At 39.1% G+C, this 15,277-nt stretch overlaps 1 protein-coding gene across 1 annotated transcript; it reads left to right on the forward strand.

The window, feature by feature from the left end:
• The first annotated feature begins 10,199 nt into the window (after positions 1 to 10,199).
• On the forward strand, positions 10,200 to 10,430 carry SPTSSB (serine palmitoyltransferase small subunit B). The gene has a single exon (XM_062178235.1). It carries the CDS (start codon positions 10,200 to 10,202, stop codon positions 10,428 to 10,430), a length of 231 nt encoding a protein of 76 aa, XP_062034219.1.
• The last annotated feature ends 4,847 nt before the right edge of the window (positions 10,431 to 15,277 follow it).

Raw genomic sequence — 15,277 nt, forward strand, 5'->3', positions numbered from 1 at the left:
AAAATAAACAAAATACTTCATTGTTGAATTAACAATCATAGCATATTATATACTTTTTAAAGATTTATTTATTTGAAAGTCTGAATTAAAGAGAGAGGGGGAGAGACAGAGAGAGATCTTTCATCTGTTGGGTCATTCCCCAGAAGGCTGCAACAGCCGGGGCTGGGCCAGGCCAAAGCCAGGAGCCAGGAGCTTCATCTGCGTCTCCCATCTGGTGCAAGGACCCAAGGACTTGAGCACTTTCTGAGTCTATAATTTAGTAAAATATTGAAAATATTTTTAAGTTGTACCAAGCCTCTAGAAATAACAGGTGCAACTATTTCTATTATTTCTAAAGAGTCAAAATATTCACCCCTATGCTGCTTACTATGTCACCAAGACAGGTTTAGAGGCAATTAGCAATTATGATCTTGGAACTTTCACAAGCACATAAAGTAAAATAAATAAATAAATAGAAAGGTGATGGTGCTCAAGGTAATAAGGGGAGGGAAAGGAAAAGAAGAGGAAAGCTGCCATAGAATTCAGAATTCAGGTCTCCAGATTTTCCCAACCTGAGATTTTTTGCCATTAGAGCCACTTTTCTATGTACCAATCTTAAATTATTACTCACCTAAAGTAAGCATTTGCAAAAGCTATTTTAATGGGATTTAAAAACACTTTACAAGTGTTTCTTATTCCCCACAGAATCCATGAACTTTTAACATTATGAGAAAATCAAAAGGCATTTGTTTGTTATTTTATATATATATATATATATATATATATATATATATATAGTGCCAGCTCTCTTCCATCTTTCAAAAAGACAAATTGTACTGAATTTTCAGAAAACAATCTATCTGAAATGCATTGCCTGCAAGAAGACAATGAAAATTCATAAACACCTTGTCTAGGGCTCCCATCATGCCGTGGAAATATTTAAAAAATCCAAATATGGTTCTTCCTCTCAACAAACTTTACAATTCAGTCAATCAACCAGCCAACTCAACAACTCAGCAGCCGGAACCTGGGGATAAAAACATGAATACCATACATTTCTAGTATTCAAAAACCTCACAGTTTAATGGGAAGCAGGTTGTCCATGGCTAATTGTAATGCAGTGTAAGTAAATGTTGTTTCAATGGTAACACTTAGAAGAAAGCAATATATTTTCATAGAGTGGGAAGCATTTTCTGAGAATGTTTCATAGAAGAGAGGATATAGAGGTACGTCTTGAAAGTAAATAAGGATTTTATCTGGCAAAGAATGAGTATAAGAGAACGCCTATGAAAATAAAATAATACAAACTAACATGGGTGCTTGAGAATCCATGGCAATTAGCAGGAGAGTTGAGAAACAAATTTGGAGATGAGAGGAAGCTCAACTGTGCAGGGATTTAAATGAATGTTTCATCTTACAGGAAACGAAGGGCCATGGAAGGTTTTGAAGCACAGGAATGAGCTATAGTTTGAAAAGTTAATTCTAGCAACAGTGTGGAAGATTGTAAGGTGAAAAGGAGACAAGTTGGTAAGCTGTTTTATTCGCCCAAGAAAGAGGAGGGAGTCAACAGCACTCTCCAATAAAGTGCCGTGCAATGATGAAAATATGCCTATGCCGTTCAATGTGGTAGCCACCAGCTAGCAATGCACTAGAAATTCAGACTGCCCCAAGTGACTGCTGGCTGCCAGACTGGGCAGTGCAGACACAGAGATGCTAGCAAGCATTAAAAGGGTTTTTCCAACATGTTGCTATTGGTGGGCTAAGAAATCAATGAAATAGTTCATAATTGGGATATCTTTTAATGAAAGAAGAAAATAAAATAGCACCTGGTAGACTACAACAAGAATAAATATAATAGGGCACACAATATTAGTATGCAACACAAACTAAGTATAATTTTGATATATTTCTTTCAATTTCATGACTATATATCTGTGTGTGCCTGGATCATAATGTTAACTTTATTTTTTCCTCTGTTGTGTTTTAAAACGTTTAAAGCTAGTCCAATACAGAATATCCACATGCGGAGTTATTGGGAAAGCTTTCAAGAAGGAAAGAATAGCACAAGCAAAGTTCAGTGGAGTTCAGAACCAGGATAATTCTGGACCTTTCAGGATTTTCTTAATAGTTATTTTTCCTCTGACTTTTTCATGTTTATTTATTGATTTTCAGTTTTTTTGAAAGGCAGGGAGACAGACAGATATTGATCTTCTATCCACTGTTTTATTCCCCAAATGCTCAAAAACAGCCAGGCTGGGCCAGGCCAAAAAAAAAAGGAACCCAGAACTCCATTCAGGTCTCCTACATGGATGACAGGGGTCCAACTACTTGAGCCATCTTCTGCTGCTTCACAGGATGCAAACTAGCGGGAAGCTAGATCAGAAGCAGAGGAGCCAGGACTCAAATCTAGGCACTCTAATATTGTCTACAGGCATCACTAAAAGTGATGATTACTGTGCCAAATGCCTACCCCTACTTTGACTTTTTAAACAGACTTTGTGATTTAGAACAATTTTAGATTTACAGAAAAATCAAGAAAATACTACACAACATTCTTTAAGCTCTCACATTAATGTAACACATTTGTTACAATTAATAAGACAATATTGATAAATTCTTATTCACTAAATTCCTTACTTTATTCAGATTTCCTTAGTTTTTACATAATGTCCTATCTGTTCCAGAATTCCAACTGAGATGCCACATAACAGTTGGTCATCATGTTTCTTAGGCTCCTCTGGGCTATGACATTTTTTCACACTTTGCCTATTTGAGGAGTACTCATCATGCATCTTGTAGGATGCCCTTCTGTTGGAATTTGTCTGAATGTTTTTTCATCAATAGACTGAAGTTATGAATTATTGAAATGCCATTTTCATGACATCATATTATGTACACATAATATCAACATGTTAATCACTGTCACGTTGACTTGATCAACTGATTGATCATCAGTCTGCTCTACTGTGAATTTATTGTTTTTAATCTCCCTTTCCATGCCATCGCTTTGGAGAGAAATCACTACACGATTTACGTAATGCATGGATCTCACTGAACTCTTTCCAAAGAAAGCTACTTCTGAGTGCAGACACAGTCTCTTGAGATAAAGCATCTCTCTATGCAAAAGGCATAAGAGTTTTTAGCACTTCTCAGATTTTCAGGTACCAATTATGAAACACAAAAAAAGTCAAGTGATTAAAGTAGAATTCCAAAATAAGATGGGAAGGAGTCAACCCAAAATCAATTGTGTATCCTTTTGACTTTCCAGCTCTGAATGCTGATGTTTTAGAAGTAAATTTAACCCAAAATGTATTAGGCCTATTTTTTCTTTTGCCCCCAAAAGAAAATGATTTTTAGAGAAGGAAATCCCCCCATTGAGACATCGCAGCAGTTTAGAGTATGTTTCTCTAGGTAGGAGATGATTACAGGATCACATCTGCAAAACTCCCAAGGTAAAGCTGTGTTGAATCACCTGGTACTCCTCTTTCAGTTTCCCAATTTCCTAACATTCCTATTCCCAGGGACAGAAAACAGCATCATCGCAGAACTTCCTCAGCCTTGCGCCCCTCACAGGGGTCTCATCTTGTGACTTATACACATGTTAACACATGTATTTTTAAATTATTGCATTTATTCACTATCTCCTCCATTCAGGCTGGAACAAAATCCTGCCATGAGTACTGTGGGTCATAAACTGGGCCTTCTCCTTCCCAGTCTGGTACAGGAGGTGAAACTTTACCTCCTTCCCCACCTCACACAAATCTAGTGAGAGAAACATCATGTCCTGTAGATTAAAAGGTAGTGACAGAGATTTTAAAAGGGTATTGAACTCCTCATTGAATTATGAGGTAGTTATTTAGGGTCTTTCTACTTCTTTAAATTTCCCATGGCTCCAGTATCCCTATCTACTCAATGCTGTCTCTCTGGTTCCTAAGTTTCTAATAATCTTGCTCCCTCTTTCTGCCTCCCAACCCAACACCTATCTAGCAATGCTGAACAAAGCTCTGCTTTCATCCACACTAGAATATAAGTTCCTGAGATGCACCTTAGATCTTGCCAGTTCCCAGCAATATTTGAAATAAATTGGCATCTAAACCTTTAGTTGCTGGGCAAGAATCTAAACTACAGAGTCTCAGACAAAAAGCCTTGCATACAGGAGAGATAGGGGAAACTGAGAGAAGGTGAGTGGCCTTCCAGGTACCCACGAGGCTCAGCCCAATTGTCCTTGCCTGGCTTCCCAGTGATGAACAAGGCTCTCTTGAAAGGTCGCAGAAAACCTCCACTGGGATATGCTTCTTTACCCAGTATTAATCACAGATGTTCCCTACCTGGACCAGTCACTTTAACTTGGTTTGACACCAATTTAATAGCAATTTAATGTTAATCTGTAGGCTTGATCCTTTTCTTTTAAAATCAGTGGTCTGGTGTAAGGGACCTTTGCAAGTCAGCTGCCAGCATTCTAAGAGTCCACTTTAGTTACCTAATGGAGGTGATGACTACTTGAAATATATATTAACTCAGCTGAGTCCTCATCCTTGAGGACAATGATCATGAGGTCTTGGTCACAATGGACTATCCAGTTCCCAGTGCAGTTCCTAGAGAGAAGGTTTTTTCCAGTTAGATGCTAAGCACATCCTCTATATGCAAGTCCCTGAGACTGAGGCTTCATTGTTATGAGTGCTGCTCTTCACAGCAGCCCAAAGAGGTAGGAATTATTATCTTTACCCTCTACAGGTGTCACCTGGTTCTAAGTTACCTGCAGGTAATTAATTTCATGGCATTTCTGGCCATCTTATTGCCCTAAACTCAGCTTGTTTCTGAGCATTTTTCATGCCCTTTCTCCCATTTAATGCCACGTCCTTTCCCCACTTCAGGGTTCCATGTCTCACTGCACGTTTGCTCCGTGGTCCACTTTGCTGCTGCCTGGGGTAGCACCTCCTGCCACAGTGTCCGTGGCGCAGAGTCTGGGGCCATTGCTATTCAGAAACCACACAGTACTCAAAATCATTTGCTCAATGACTGAGTGAATTCTCCTGCTCATGTTACACATCAAACTATCTGAAGTATTTTTTAATCTTGCACATAGTACCATATGAGATAATAAAATAGACTCACAGAAAGGAGAAATATATTGCCTAAGCAAATCTAGATCCTAAAATTGTTCATATTCTAACAATAGGCTACAGGAGCTGGCTTACCAAAATAATAACCAGCTCTTGCCTTTCTCACCTTTTCATAGGAAATAACAAATAATCTTTAACATTGCTGCCCATCAATAAAGGGAAAAGGAATCAAAAAATGGGGAACAACTCATGGTTTTGTGGACTGGCTGTTAGACTTCACGAGACTGATGTGTGATATGACAATAAAAGAACTTTTCAAGGTCAGAGCTGGCTGCTTAGACGGCTGGGAAATGATACAAGGGGGTATGGAAACTGGCAAGAAATTTTTTAAAATGAATTCCTTAAACTGTTAGCAGTATAAAGTATATTTTAAATGGCCAGGTTTCAAATAATTGTAGATTTGGGGTACTTGTAATAAACACCTTACCAGGAACCCACCTTTGGTTTGTAAGATGAGGGTACTTTTAAAAAGTAATGAAAAGTGGAATTAAAAGATAATTGGGAAGGAATTTTGCACAGTGGTTAGCCTGCTGCTTGGGACACTGTTTGCCATGTTTGAGCGCCTGGGTTCAAGTTCTGGCTGTGCTCCCAATTCCAGTTTCCTGCTCATGTGAACTCTGGAAGGTGCCAGGTGATGGCTCAAGTATTTGACTCCCTGCCACTCACAAAAGAAACTTAGGTTGAGTTCCTAGCTCCTGGCCCATTGCTGGCTGTTTTAAGCATTTGGGGAGTAAACCAGAAGATGGGCAATCTCCCCCGTGTGTGTGTACGTGTGTGTGTGTGTGTGTGCCTTTCAAATAAAGTAAACAAATAAAATGTTTAAAAGATAAGTTTGTTTTGGTGCAAAAAAAAATCTTGAAAGCCATACATAGTTTATTCATACTTTAGATTTTCCATGAACTTTTTGAAGTCCTCTTATAGTTGTCAATATAATTTTTATCTGTTTTTCTCTGAGTGAGTGAATAGTGAGTGAATGAATGACTTAGCAGCTTAGAACAATGAACATGGATTATCTCAGTTTCTAAAGTTCAGGAATCTAGAGACAGCCTCCAGCTCAGAGTTCCTCAAAAAGCTGGAATCAAAGATGTCTGCTGGGGCTACCCAAGCAAGAAATTTAATTTTAAAAGAGAAAGAAATGGCCAAGAGATTAATTAGAACATTTTTAAAAGCTGCTGTGTAGAGAGAGAAGGTCAATTATATTTCTAAGTGAGCAAGATTACCTCATTTGTAAAAATGAAAAGAGTATTAAGAATATTTTAAACAGATTCTCAGTACACAGTTGATTCTGAATGAGTAATGCCCATGGGGAGATTTTCTGAAGCACTCGATATCCAAAATCATTTCAACTTAGCTTTAGAGTGCAGCATGACCATGTGAGCATAAAGTTTCCTCCTCTTAAACCCACTGCAACACTCCCAGTGAATAACCGCCAGGTCTCGTTGACTACTAGGTGAAAAACAAAAGAGGCATCTGTCCAGCTCAGCTGCTGGCCACACGCCGGCCATTTCCACCTCAAGTTTATCCCAGTCCTTGGTCCCTGTGCCCTGTTGACCACCTTCCAAGCTCCTTCCCACCTCTAACCTTTGTACAAGCCACTCTTTCTGTCCTGGCCATTCTCCCCATCTCTGTACCCATTTTCTCAGTTTGACTCATATCCAGGCCTTGAAATGCACCTCAAATGTCTTCATCACACTTCTTCACATCCCCTCTTCCTGCTCACACGGCAACAGATTCCCCACAGCCCTGTGTATAGACTGTCCTTTTCCATTAGACCACTACTTGTAGTGATAATTATAAATGTATGTATATAATTTGTTTTCTGTTTCCCCATCTGTCCATGCTTCCTAAGGGGATGGACTGTGTCTGTCTGAGCCATTATCTCACCTTCTCCCAGCATAGCTTGGCCCCTGATACTTAATGGTTGGACTCCACACTCCTGATCAGTTACCTGGCACTGCCCCAGACTCTGTTGGGATAATAGTAGGAAGCAAGTATCAGTTACTATGAATATGATTTTAAAAATTGAGTTTCGTTTGAAATACACTGTTGCCTAGTGGATAGCCTAAAAGCTCAAATGGTGTTAACTCCTATTTGTCACTGCTTTAGTCTATCAGTGGGAAATCTCGGTTGCTTGGATAGTATATCTCACTGAAATTATCATTCTGCCACAGTTTGAATGTCTGTGTCCCTTCCAAAGTCTATGTTGAAGCTTAATCTCTAGTGCAGTAGTATGAAGAGATGAGACCTCTAGGAGGTGACTAGGCCATGAGGGTTCCTCTCTGGAGAATGGGATTAAGGCTCTTATGAAAGAGGTTTCACAAAGCTCTGGGCCTTTTTGCCCTCCCATCTTTTCCCTCATGTAAGGACACAGCATTCTGGGCACCATGTTGGAAGCAGAGACTAGTCCACCAAAGACTGAATCTCATGTCACTTTGATTTGAAATTTCTTTCTTTCTTTTCTTTTTTTTTTTTTTTTTTTTTTTTTTTTGACAGGCAGAGTGGACAGTGAGAGAGAGAGACAGGGAGAAAGGTCTTCCTTTACCATTGGTTCACCCCCCAATGGCCACTGCAGCTGGCGCACCGCGCTGATCCAAAGCCAGGAGCCAGGTGTTTTTCCTGGTCTCCTTTGCAGGTGCAGGGCCCAAGGACTTGGGACACAGCAGAGAGCTGGACTGGAAGAGGGTCAACGGGGACAGAATCTGGCGCCCCGACCAGGACTAGAACCCAGGGTGTCGGCGCCACAGGCGGAAGGTTAGCCTATTGAGCCGCGGCACCAGCCTTGATTTGAAATTTCTAACCTCTGGAACTGTGAAAAGTCCATTTCTATTGCGTATGAATTACCCAGTCTCAGGTATTATGTATTGTGCCACATACAGATGTATACACTTCTGTCAATCATTTTCTTCTAGCCCTGACCCTATTCACTTTTCTGTTTCTCTACAACTAGAGATAGAAGAAAGCAAGAAGGATGGAGTTAGCTTCTCCCTGAAAGCCACCTTCCAGGACCAGACATTTAAATGCAATCATTTAGTTCTCACTCTGTCTTCTGGAAAAGATGGGAGGTTGATTTTCTCTTCATAGGAAAGTAAAAATGCTTTGGCATTGAATTATCCATTTATCTTAATGATTCTGGCCATTATTACAGATAATTGCCACCTGGTGACATAGACTTTGCATTTTAAATTTTTGTGGAAATGACCTCTACCAAATGGATTACTTTTATTATCAAAGCCAAATTTCATGAAAATTAATAACAGCTAATTGTATTCTACTTTGGGGTCATGAGTGCTCTATAATTCTAAGTTGGTCATCTGCCATTCATTCATTCAAAAAATATTTAATAATGATAATATTTAGGCCAGGCATTGTCCTAGAATATAGAGCACAAGGATCAGTGAGAGTCTTCCTATATTCTAAGCAGTACACAGTCTTATAGAGCAAAAGTATCTCGCTTCCACTCAAAAGAGTATTAACAAGAAAGAAAGAGACAGAGAGAACCTTCTGAGATCAGAAAATAGAAATGCTCTTCAAAGCATTTTAACTGGAATTGGAACAGTAAAAGTTATCAAAGCAGACTTTGAGGATGTGACATCATCATGCCCTTAGGGGTAGGCAGAAAAGGCACAAAGATGATTTTGTGTTTTTCTTTATGAAAGCTTCAAGCTCCTCCAAGTGCTTTCTCTAAAAAATGATAGGAACTCTCCCTTCTGAGAAAATTTTTATGTGGTTATAAATATTGTCCCATCTGATGGCCAATAGAATACATTTATATGGTTTTTATAGGTTCTGTACCCCGAAATCAAATGACCACCCACATGTTCAGTGATTCACTAGATGGATTTGTGAGACTCAATATGAATTTGCACTCACATTTAAGGGATATTACTGAAAGAATATGCATGTCTAGCACTGTGGCACAGAGGGTAAATCTGCCACTGCAGCACCAGCATCCCATGTGCATGCCGGTTCAAGTCCCTGTTGCTCTACTTCCTATCCAGCTCCTTGCTATGTTCTTGGGAAAGCAGTGGAAGATGAACCAAGTACTTGGGTCCCTGAACCCACAAGTTTGGAAGAAGCTCCTGGCTCCTGGCTTTGGGTAGCCCAGCTCCAGATCTCTCTCTCTCTCTCTCTCTCTCTCTCTCTCTCTCACACCTCTCTCCTCTCTCCTCTCTCCCTCCATCTCTGTGTAACTGTCTGTCAAATAAACAAATAAATCTATAAGAAAGAAAGAGAGAGAGAGAGAGAGAGAGAGAGAAATGCAATGGAATCAACAAGGAAGAAAGAGGTAGAACCCAGAGGAATCCATGTTCAGGCTTCTGATGTTCCCATGAGTAGACCTATTAAGTGTGCTCCTTTCTCTCCCAGCAGTAGGTACAGTAATGTATAAGATTGTACAGTGTTTCTGCCTGGGAAGCCCATCAGAGACTCAGCACTTAAGTTTTACATTTGCACTGGTCATACGGGTACCCTTTGCCTGGCAATTACCAAAATTCCCGACTTTCAGAACATAGTAGATATTCACTATAAATTACATTGCCTGTACAGTGTAGGTACGGTAAATCATGTTTATCTATTAGTGAGTGAAGAGAACATTACAAAAACCAAGTTCCCGGAGGCCTGCCAAGGCCAAACTTGCAAGCAGTTCCTCTATAGGTAGCAATGTCAGGCTTGCTATACCATTTGGTGTATCTTCTACCAGAATCAGTGTTGCAGGAAACAGAAAAGCTCACATTTGTGACTCTCATTTACATGGCTAAAGAAAATGTAATTAGCCTCAGCTTTTAGGTACTATTATTACTAGAATTATTATTAGCAATTATTTTCAGATAGATACTATCATTGTCATAATGCTAATATTAGTAATTTTAATAGTAATTATTAGTAGTGGCAATATTATTAATTTCTATAATTGATAGATTCTGTATTATTTCTACAAAATATTCAAATTAATAATCCATTCAATGACATTTAACATTCTTTAAAAGATCTTAACATACTGAGTTCATGATAATTTAAAGAGATTCTGTGTTTGGTTCCTTACTTGATTTTTCTTCTAATCTGTTAACAGAGCAGACTTTCTGCAACTTGAAGCCAACCATGGATTTCAGACGTGTGAAGGAATATTTCTCCTGGCTCTACTATCAATACCAAATTATTAGCTGCTGTGCTGTCTTGGAGCCCTGGGAGCGATCTATGTTCAACACCATTTTACTAACCATTTTTGCTATGGTGGTGTACACTGCCTACGTCTTCATCCCAATCCACATTCGCCTGGCTTGGGAATTTTTCTCAAAAATATGTGGTTATCACAGTACAATTTCTAATTGATCTGTTTTCATTCTGTGAAACAGCACTGGAGATTCATATATCACTGACAACTTATTGATTTAGGTGACTCCTAGGTCATTCTTCCACTGTCTGATCTGAAAGGCCCACCTCTGCACACACTCTAATCCCCTGCCTGGAGTCTGAGACCAATGTCTCTTTGGGTTCTCTTGTATGGTGTGCATCAGACTACAGGTAAGACAGTGACTTTACCTCACATACCATCACCATTTTAGGAGTTTTTTTCCACTAGCTCAATTTCACTTAAATTTTTCTGAAAAATAGTCTCCTAAGAGACCTATCAGATCATATTTAAAATGTTCTCTTGGTGGTTATTCTATACTGAAGAGCATATTACATGTACACACAATCTCTATAGGCTACTGTCAAAGTATCCTATACTTGTTTACAATATATAAAAAGATGTGAGTCAATTAAATGGAACCCCTAAAATCTCATTTTCTGATGAACTGCTGATATCTGAAATACTTTTACTTCAAATGCAGAAGATAGGTTGGGGTAATCATTTCCTTTCAGACATGATTCCTGAATAGTTTCCAAGGCCTCTAAAAGTCTGACTTTATAAGGGTTTAAAATCAACCATGTTGATTTTAGATAACCAAGTAAGTATTGTAATACAAAATAATTTTAAGTGTAAGAAACAAAGTACCATCAAAGTAAATCCAGATATTGTGACTTGTGATGTTGCCTTGTTTTGCATGATGCTGGGGAAAACGGAGAGACAAATTGTTTTCTTTCTGTGCTTTCACTCAGTGGAGAAAAAAAAAAAAGCATGTATTGGGCTACAGAATGAAAAGCTAATAAATAGGCTGGAAGTAATATTCTACCAGCAGGAACTCGACAGCTCCAGTTAAATGCTTTGATACAGTGATTCCTTTGCAGAACAGAAACAAGATTTATTAAATTTCCTTCAAAGTGTTTATCTTAAAAATAAATATAAGTTTTTAATTATATTGCTGTATCAAATATGAATGCCAAAGACCAAGCCTTGCAGTTTTTCTTTCCTCTCAATAATATTAGTGTTAGTAATTCTGGAGGGTAAAAATGTAAATAGACTTTGGACAATATTTGCACCCTTGTTTTTGTTATGGAAAAAAATTCCAAGGAGAGCTACAGAGAAAGATGTATGGTACACCAAATTAACTTGCACATTTGTGAAAAAAAAAAAAGCATGTTTTGAAGAAAAGCTAGATATGAACATGTATTTGTTGACTTTTGAAAAATAAAATAAAGTTTAATTTTTAAGTAAAATTTCCACTTCTTTTTCTTCATATGGCACTAAATATACAGGTGGTATATCATATTTATCCCCCAACTTATCCTTTATTAATAATCCAATGTGGCAATTGATCTTAAAATGGTAAAGTAAAACTAACACTTGTCAAAGTACTTCTCATGATGGATGTATTTTCATGTTGAAGTACTAAGGTTTCCCACTTACAGCTAAGTAGTCTGGAACTTGAAGAAGTTACATTTCTTGTTCAAGGTCTGTTATCTATAAGAAGTGTAGCAAAGCTGCAAATCTAGGTCAGGATTACATGGGGCCTTACAAATATTTGTCACATGGAAGCCCATAGAGGGGATAACAAGAGCTAATGAGAGTTGATGGAGTAGGGCCACCAATACAATAGAAAGAAGAACTCCATCAAATAAAAGGTAAGAACATGAGGAGACAGCCAAGTTTGGAGGACGACAAGCCCAGGTCCCAGCTGTCACCTTTTTGCTATACTGGGGTGTCATACTGGGGTGCTGATTCACCTAGGATTCACCCATTTCTATGCCTCAAGTCCCACATGCCTGGTCTGAAACATCGTTTTCACTTTAAAATATTTAGCAGAAGATTCTCAGTTAAGCATGAACTTGGATGCATTCCCAGTTCACCATGATTCAACATCCTTATATACATGGACCCCTGCTAAGTACTCTTGGAATTCAATCACAAAGATACTGCTTTGACCTTCTCAAAATCCTTCTTCTAAAAATAAGAGAGTTAAAATAAACATGAATAGACACAGTGAAGCTTAATAATAGATTATTGGAAGCCCTGCCCCAGGATGTCACTTCAAAGGTAAGCATTACCTCTGAGCATTCAAAATAATACAGGGCCCCGAAAATATAATCAAGCATAGTTTGGGAAAAATCCATCAGTGTGCAGTGGAGAAGAAAAGAAAGCTCTCCTGCCCTGCCTGCTCCGTTGATTTTCTAGATTTGGCAGAGACATGCTTTACCTTGACCACAGTTAACCTAGATTAGAAATGCTTTTTATGTGATTTCCCTTTGCTTCTGTTACTTGAATATTTCAATGGCATGTGAAGAGTTTAAAAAAAAAAAGTCAAAGTTTCCATAGTTCCAATGGGCTTGCATTTGTGACTCACTGAAATAGGAATCATAAAGTGTTCCTTCCCTGGAAGAGGTCAAGTGAATTGCTTTTTTCTGCTTGTGCAACAAAAACCACAAGAAATCAGGCAGTGGTAACATCACATAAGTACGATCAGTCTTTATTGTTTGTGAAAACCAAACTCACTGTCCACATCTTCTACTGCTTTCTTCTTCTTCACTAACATATTTAAGTCCTGTCACTAGTGCATTCCTGGAAGGCAGGAAGTGGTCTTAACTTCTGAATCCCCAGTAACTGAACCAGTGCCTGGTTCTGAGTTTAGCAGACACGCACCCTACAACATTATGTGGCTCCTCAAACCCTATGTCCACACAAAAACAAAGAAGCTCTGTACCTGTATCAGGTCAACCTCAGAATGAACCATATTCATTCATTCATTCATTCATTCACTCATTCATTCAACAAATTTATTGAGTCAATCATGTACTGACAGATAGATAGAAGGATATAGAGATAAATATGGATGGGATGAAGAAAATATAATAGAAACTAGGTGGTGGGTTTTTAGGAGTTTATTGTGATATTTTCATTACTATATGTTTGAAATATTTTATTTAAAAATAGTAAAGAAAAAAGCCTACTGTGTGCTAGTTGCTGAGTTTGGTACTAGGAAACAGAGTTGAATGAGAGAGAACCAGAATCCCTGAACTTATGATCTGGCACACAAGACAAAAAAAACTAAATAAAATATTTAAAATATGTATGTATTGTGATAACATCTTATGAAAGAACAGCGGAGCACCGGAAAGAATGTGGCAGGTGGTTAATGATCAAGGAATATTTGGGTTAAAGGTTGCATTAGAATGAGATCCAAACTTTTCTCACGAAGCTCATGGGCGGATAGGGAACGATTGTGATGCCATTTACACAGTAAAAAGATGACATTGGCTACTGTATGGAGTGAGTAGGATACAGGCATGAGACTGGGAAGGAAGACCTAACATAGCTTTCTGCAGACAGGAGCTAGATTAAGGTGGTGGCCTCAGAATCAGAGTGACGTGGACAGTATGATTTGATATCTATTTGAAGCTAGAAAGCCAACCCAACAGGTTTCGCCACTAGTTGGCTCAAAGGAAGTAATTCCATTAAATACACAAGATCTTTTTCTTTGTTTAAACACACTCAAAGTAAACTTCCTCCTCACTCTGGGAAGGTTATTTCCAAAGCTGATTCAGCTGTCTATAAAAGGGATGGAGTCTTTTTGAGGGGTTGAAAGAAAGAAATTTTGTGTATTTTTCCTTTGATCAAGGATCTAAAACCAATTCTTGGAGCAAGGATAGTCTATTCAATAAATGGTGCTGGGAAAACTGGATTTCCACATGCAGAAGCATGAAGCAAGACCCTTACCTTTCACCTTACACAAAAGCCCACTCAACATGGAGTAAAGATCTAAATTTACGACCCGACACCATCAAATTATTAGAGAACATTGGTGAAACCCTGCAAGATACAGGCACTGGCAAAGACGTCTTGGAAAAGACCCCGACAGCACAGGCAGTCAAAGCCAAAATTAACAATTGAGATTGCATCAAATTGAGAAGTTTCTGTACAGCAAAAGAAACAGGAAAGTAAAGAGGTGACCGACAGAATATTTGCAAACTATGCAACAGACAAAGGTTTAATAACCAGAATCTACAAAAAGATCAAGAAACTCCACAACGGCCGGCGCCGAGGCTCAACAGTCTAATCCTCCACCTAGCGGCGCCGGCATACCAGGTTCTAGTTCCTGTCGGGGCGCTGGATTCCGTCCCAGTTGCCCCTCTTCCAGGCCAGCTCTCTGCTGTGGCCAGGGAGTGCAGTGGAGGATGGCCCAAGTGCTTGGGTCCTGCACCCCATGGAGACCAGGAGAAGCACCTGGCTCCTGCCTTCGGAACAGCACGGTGCGCCGGCCGCAGCGCGCCAGCCGCAGCGGCCATTGGAGGGTGAACCAATGGCAAAAGGAAGACCTTTCTCTCTCTCTCTCTCTCTCTCTCTCTCTCTCTCTCTCTCTCTCACTGTCTACTCTGCCTGTCAAAAAGCAAAAGAAAAACAAAAAACAAAAAAAAAACCTCCACAACAACAAAACAACCCACTTAAGAGATGGGCCAAGAACCTCAATAGACATTTTTCAAAAGAGGAACTCCAAACGGCCAACAGACACATGAAAAAATGTTCAGGATCACTAGCCATCAGGGAAATGCAAATTAAAACCACAATGAGGTTTCACCTCACCCCAGTTAGAATGGCTCACATTCAGAAATCTAGCAACAATAGATGCTGGCGAGGATGTGGGGAAAAAGCGACACTAACCCACTGTTGGTGGGAATGCAAACTGGTAAAGCCACTATGGAAGTCAATTTGGAGATTCCTCAGAAACCTGAATATAACCTTACCATACAACCCAGCCATCCCACTCCTTGGAATTTACCAAAAGGAAATTAAATTGGCAAAT

The sequence above is a fragment of the Lepus europaeus genome, chromosome 2 (assembly GCF_033115175.1).
Source record: "Lepus europaeus isolate LE1 chromosome 2, mLepTim1.pri, whole genome shotgun sequence".
NCBI classification, from domain to species: Eukaryota; Metazoa; Chordata; class Mammalia; order Lagomorpha; family Leporidae; genus Lepus; species Lepus europaeus.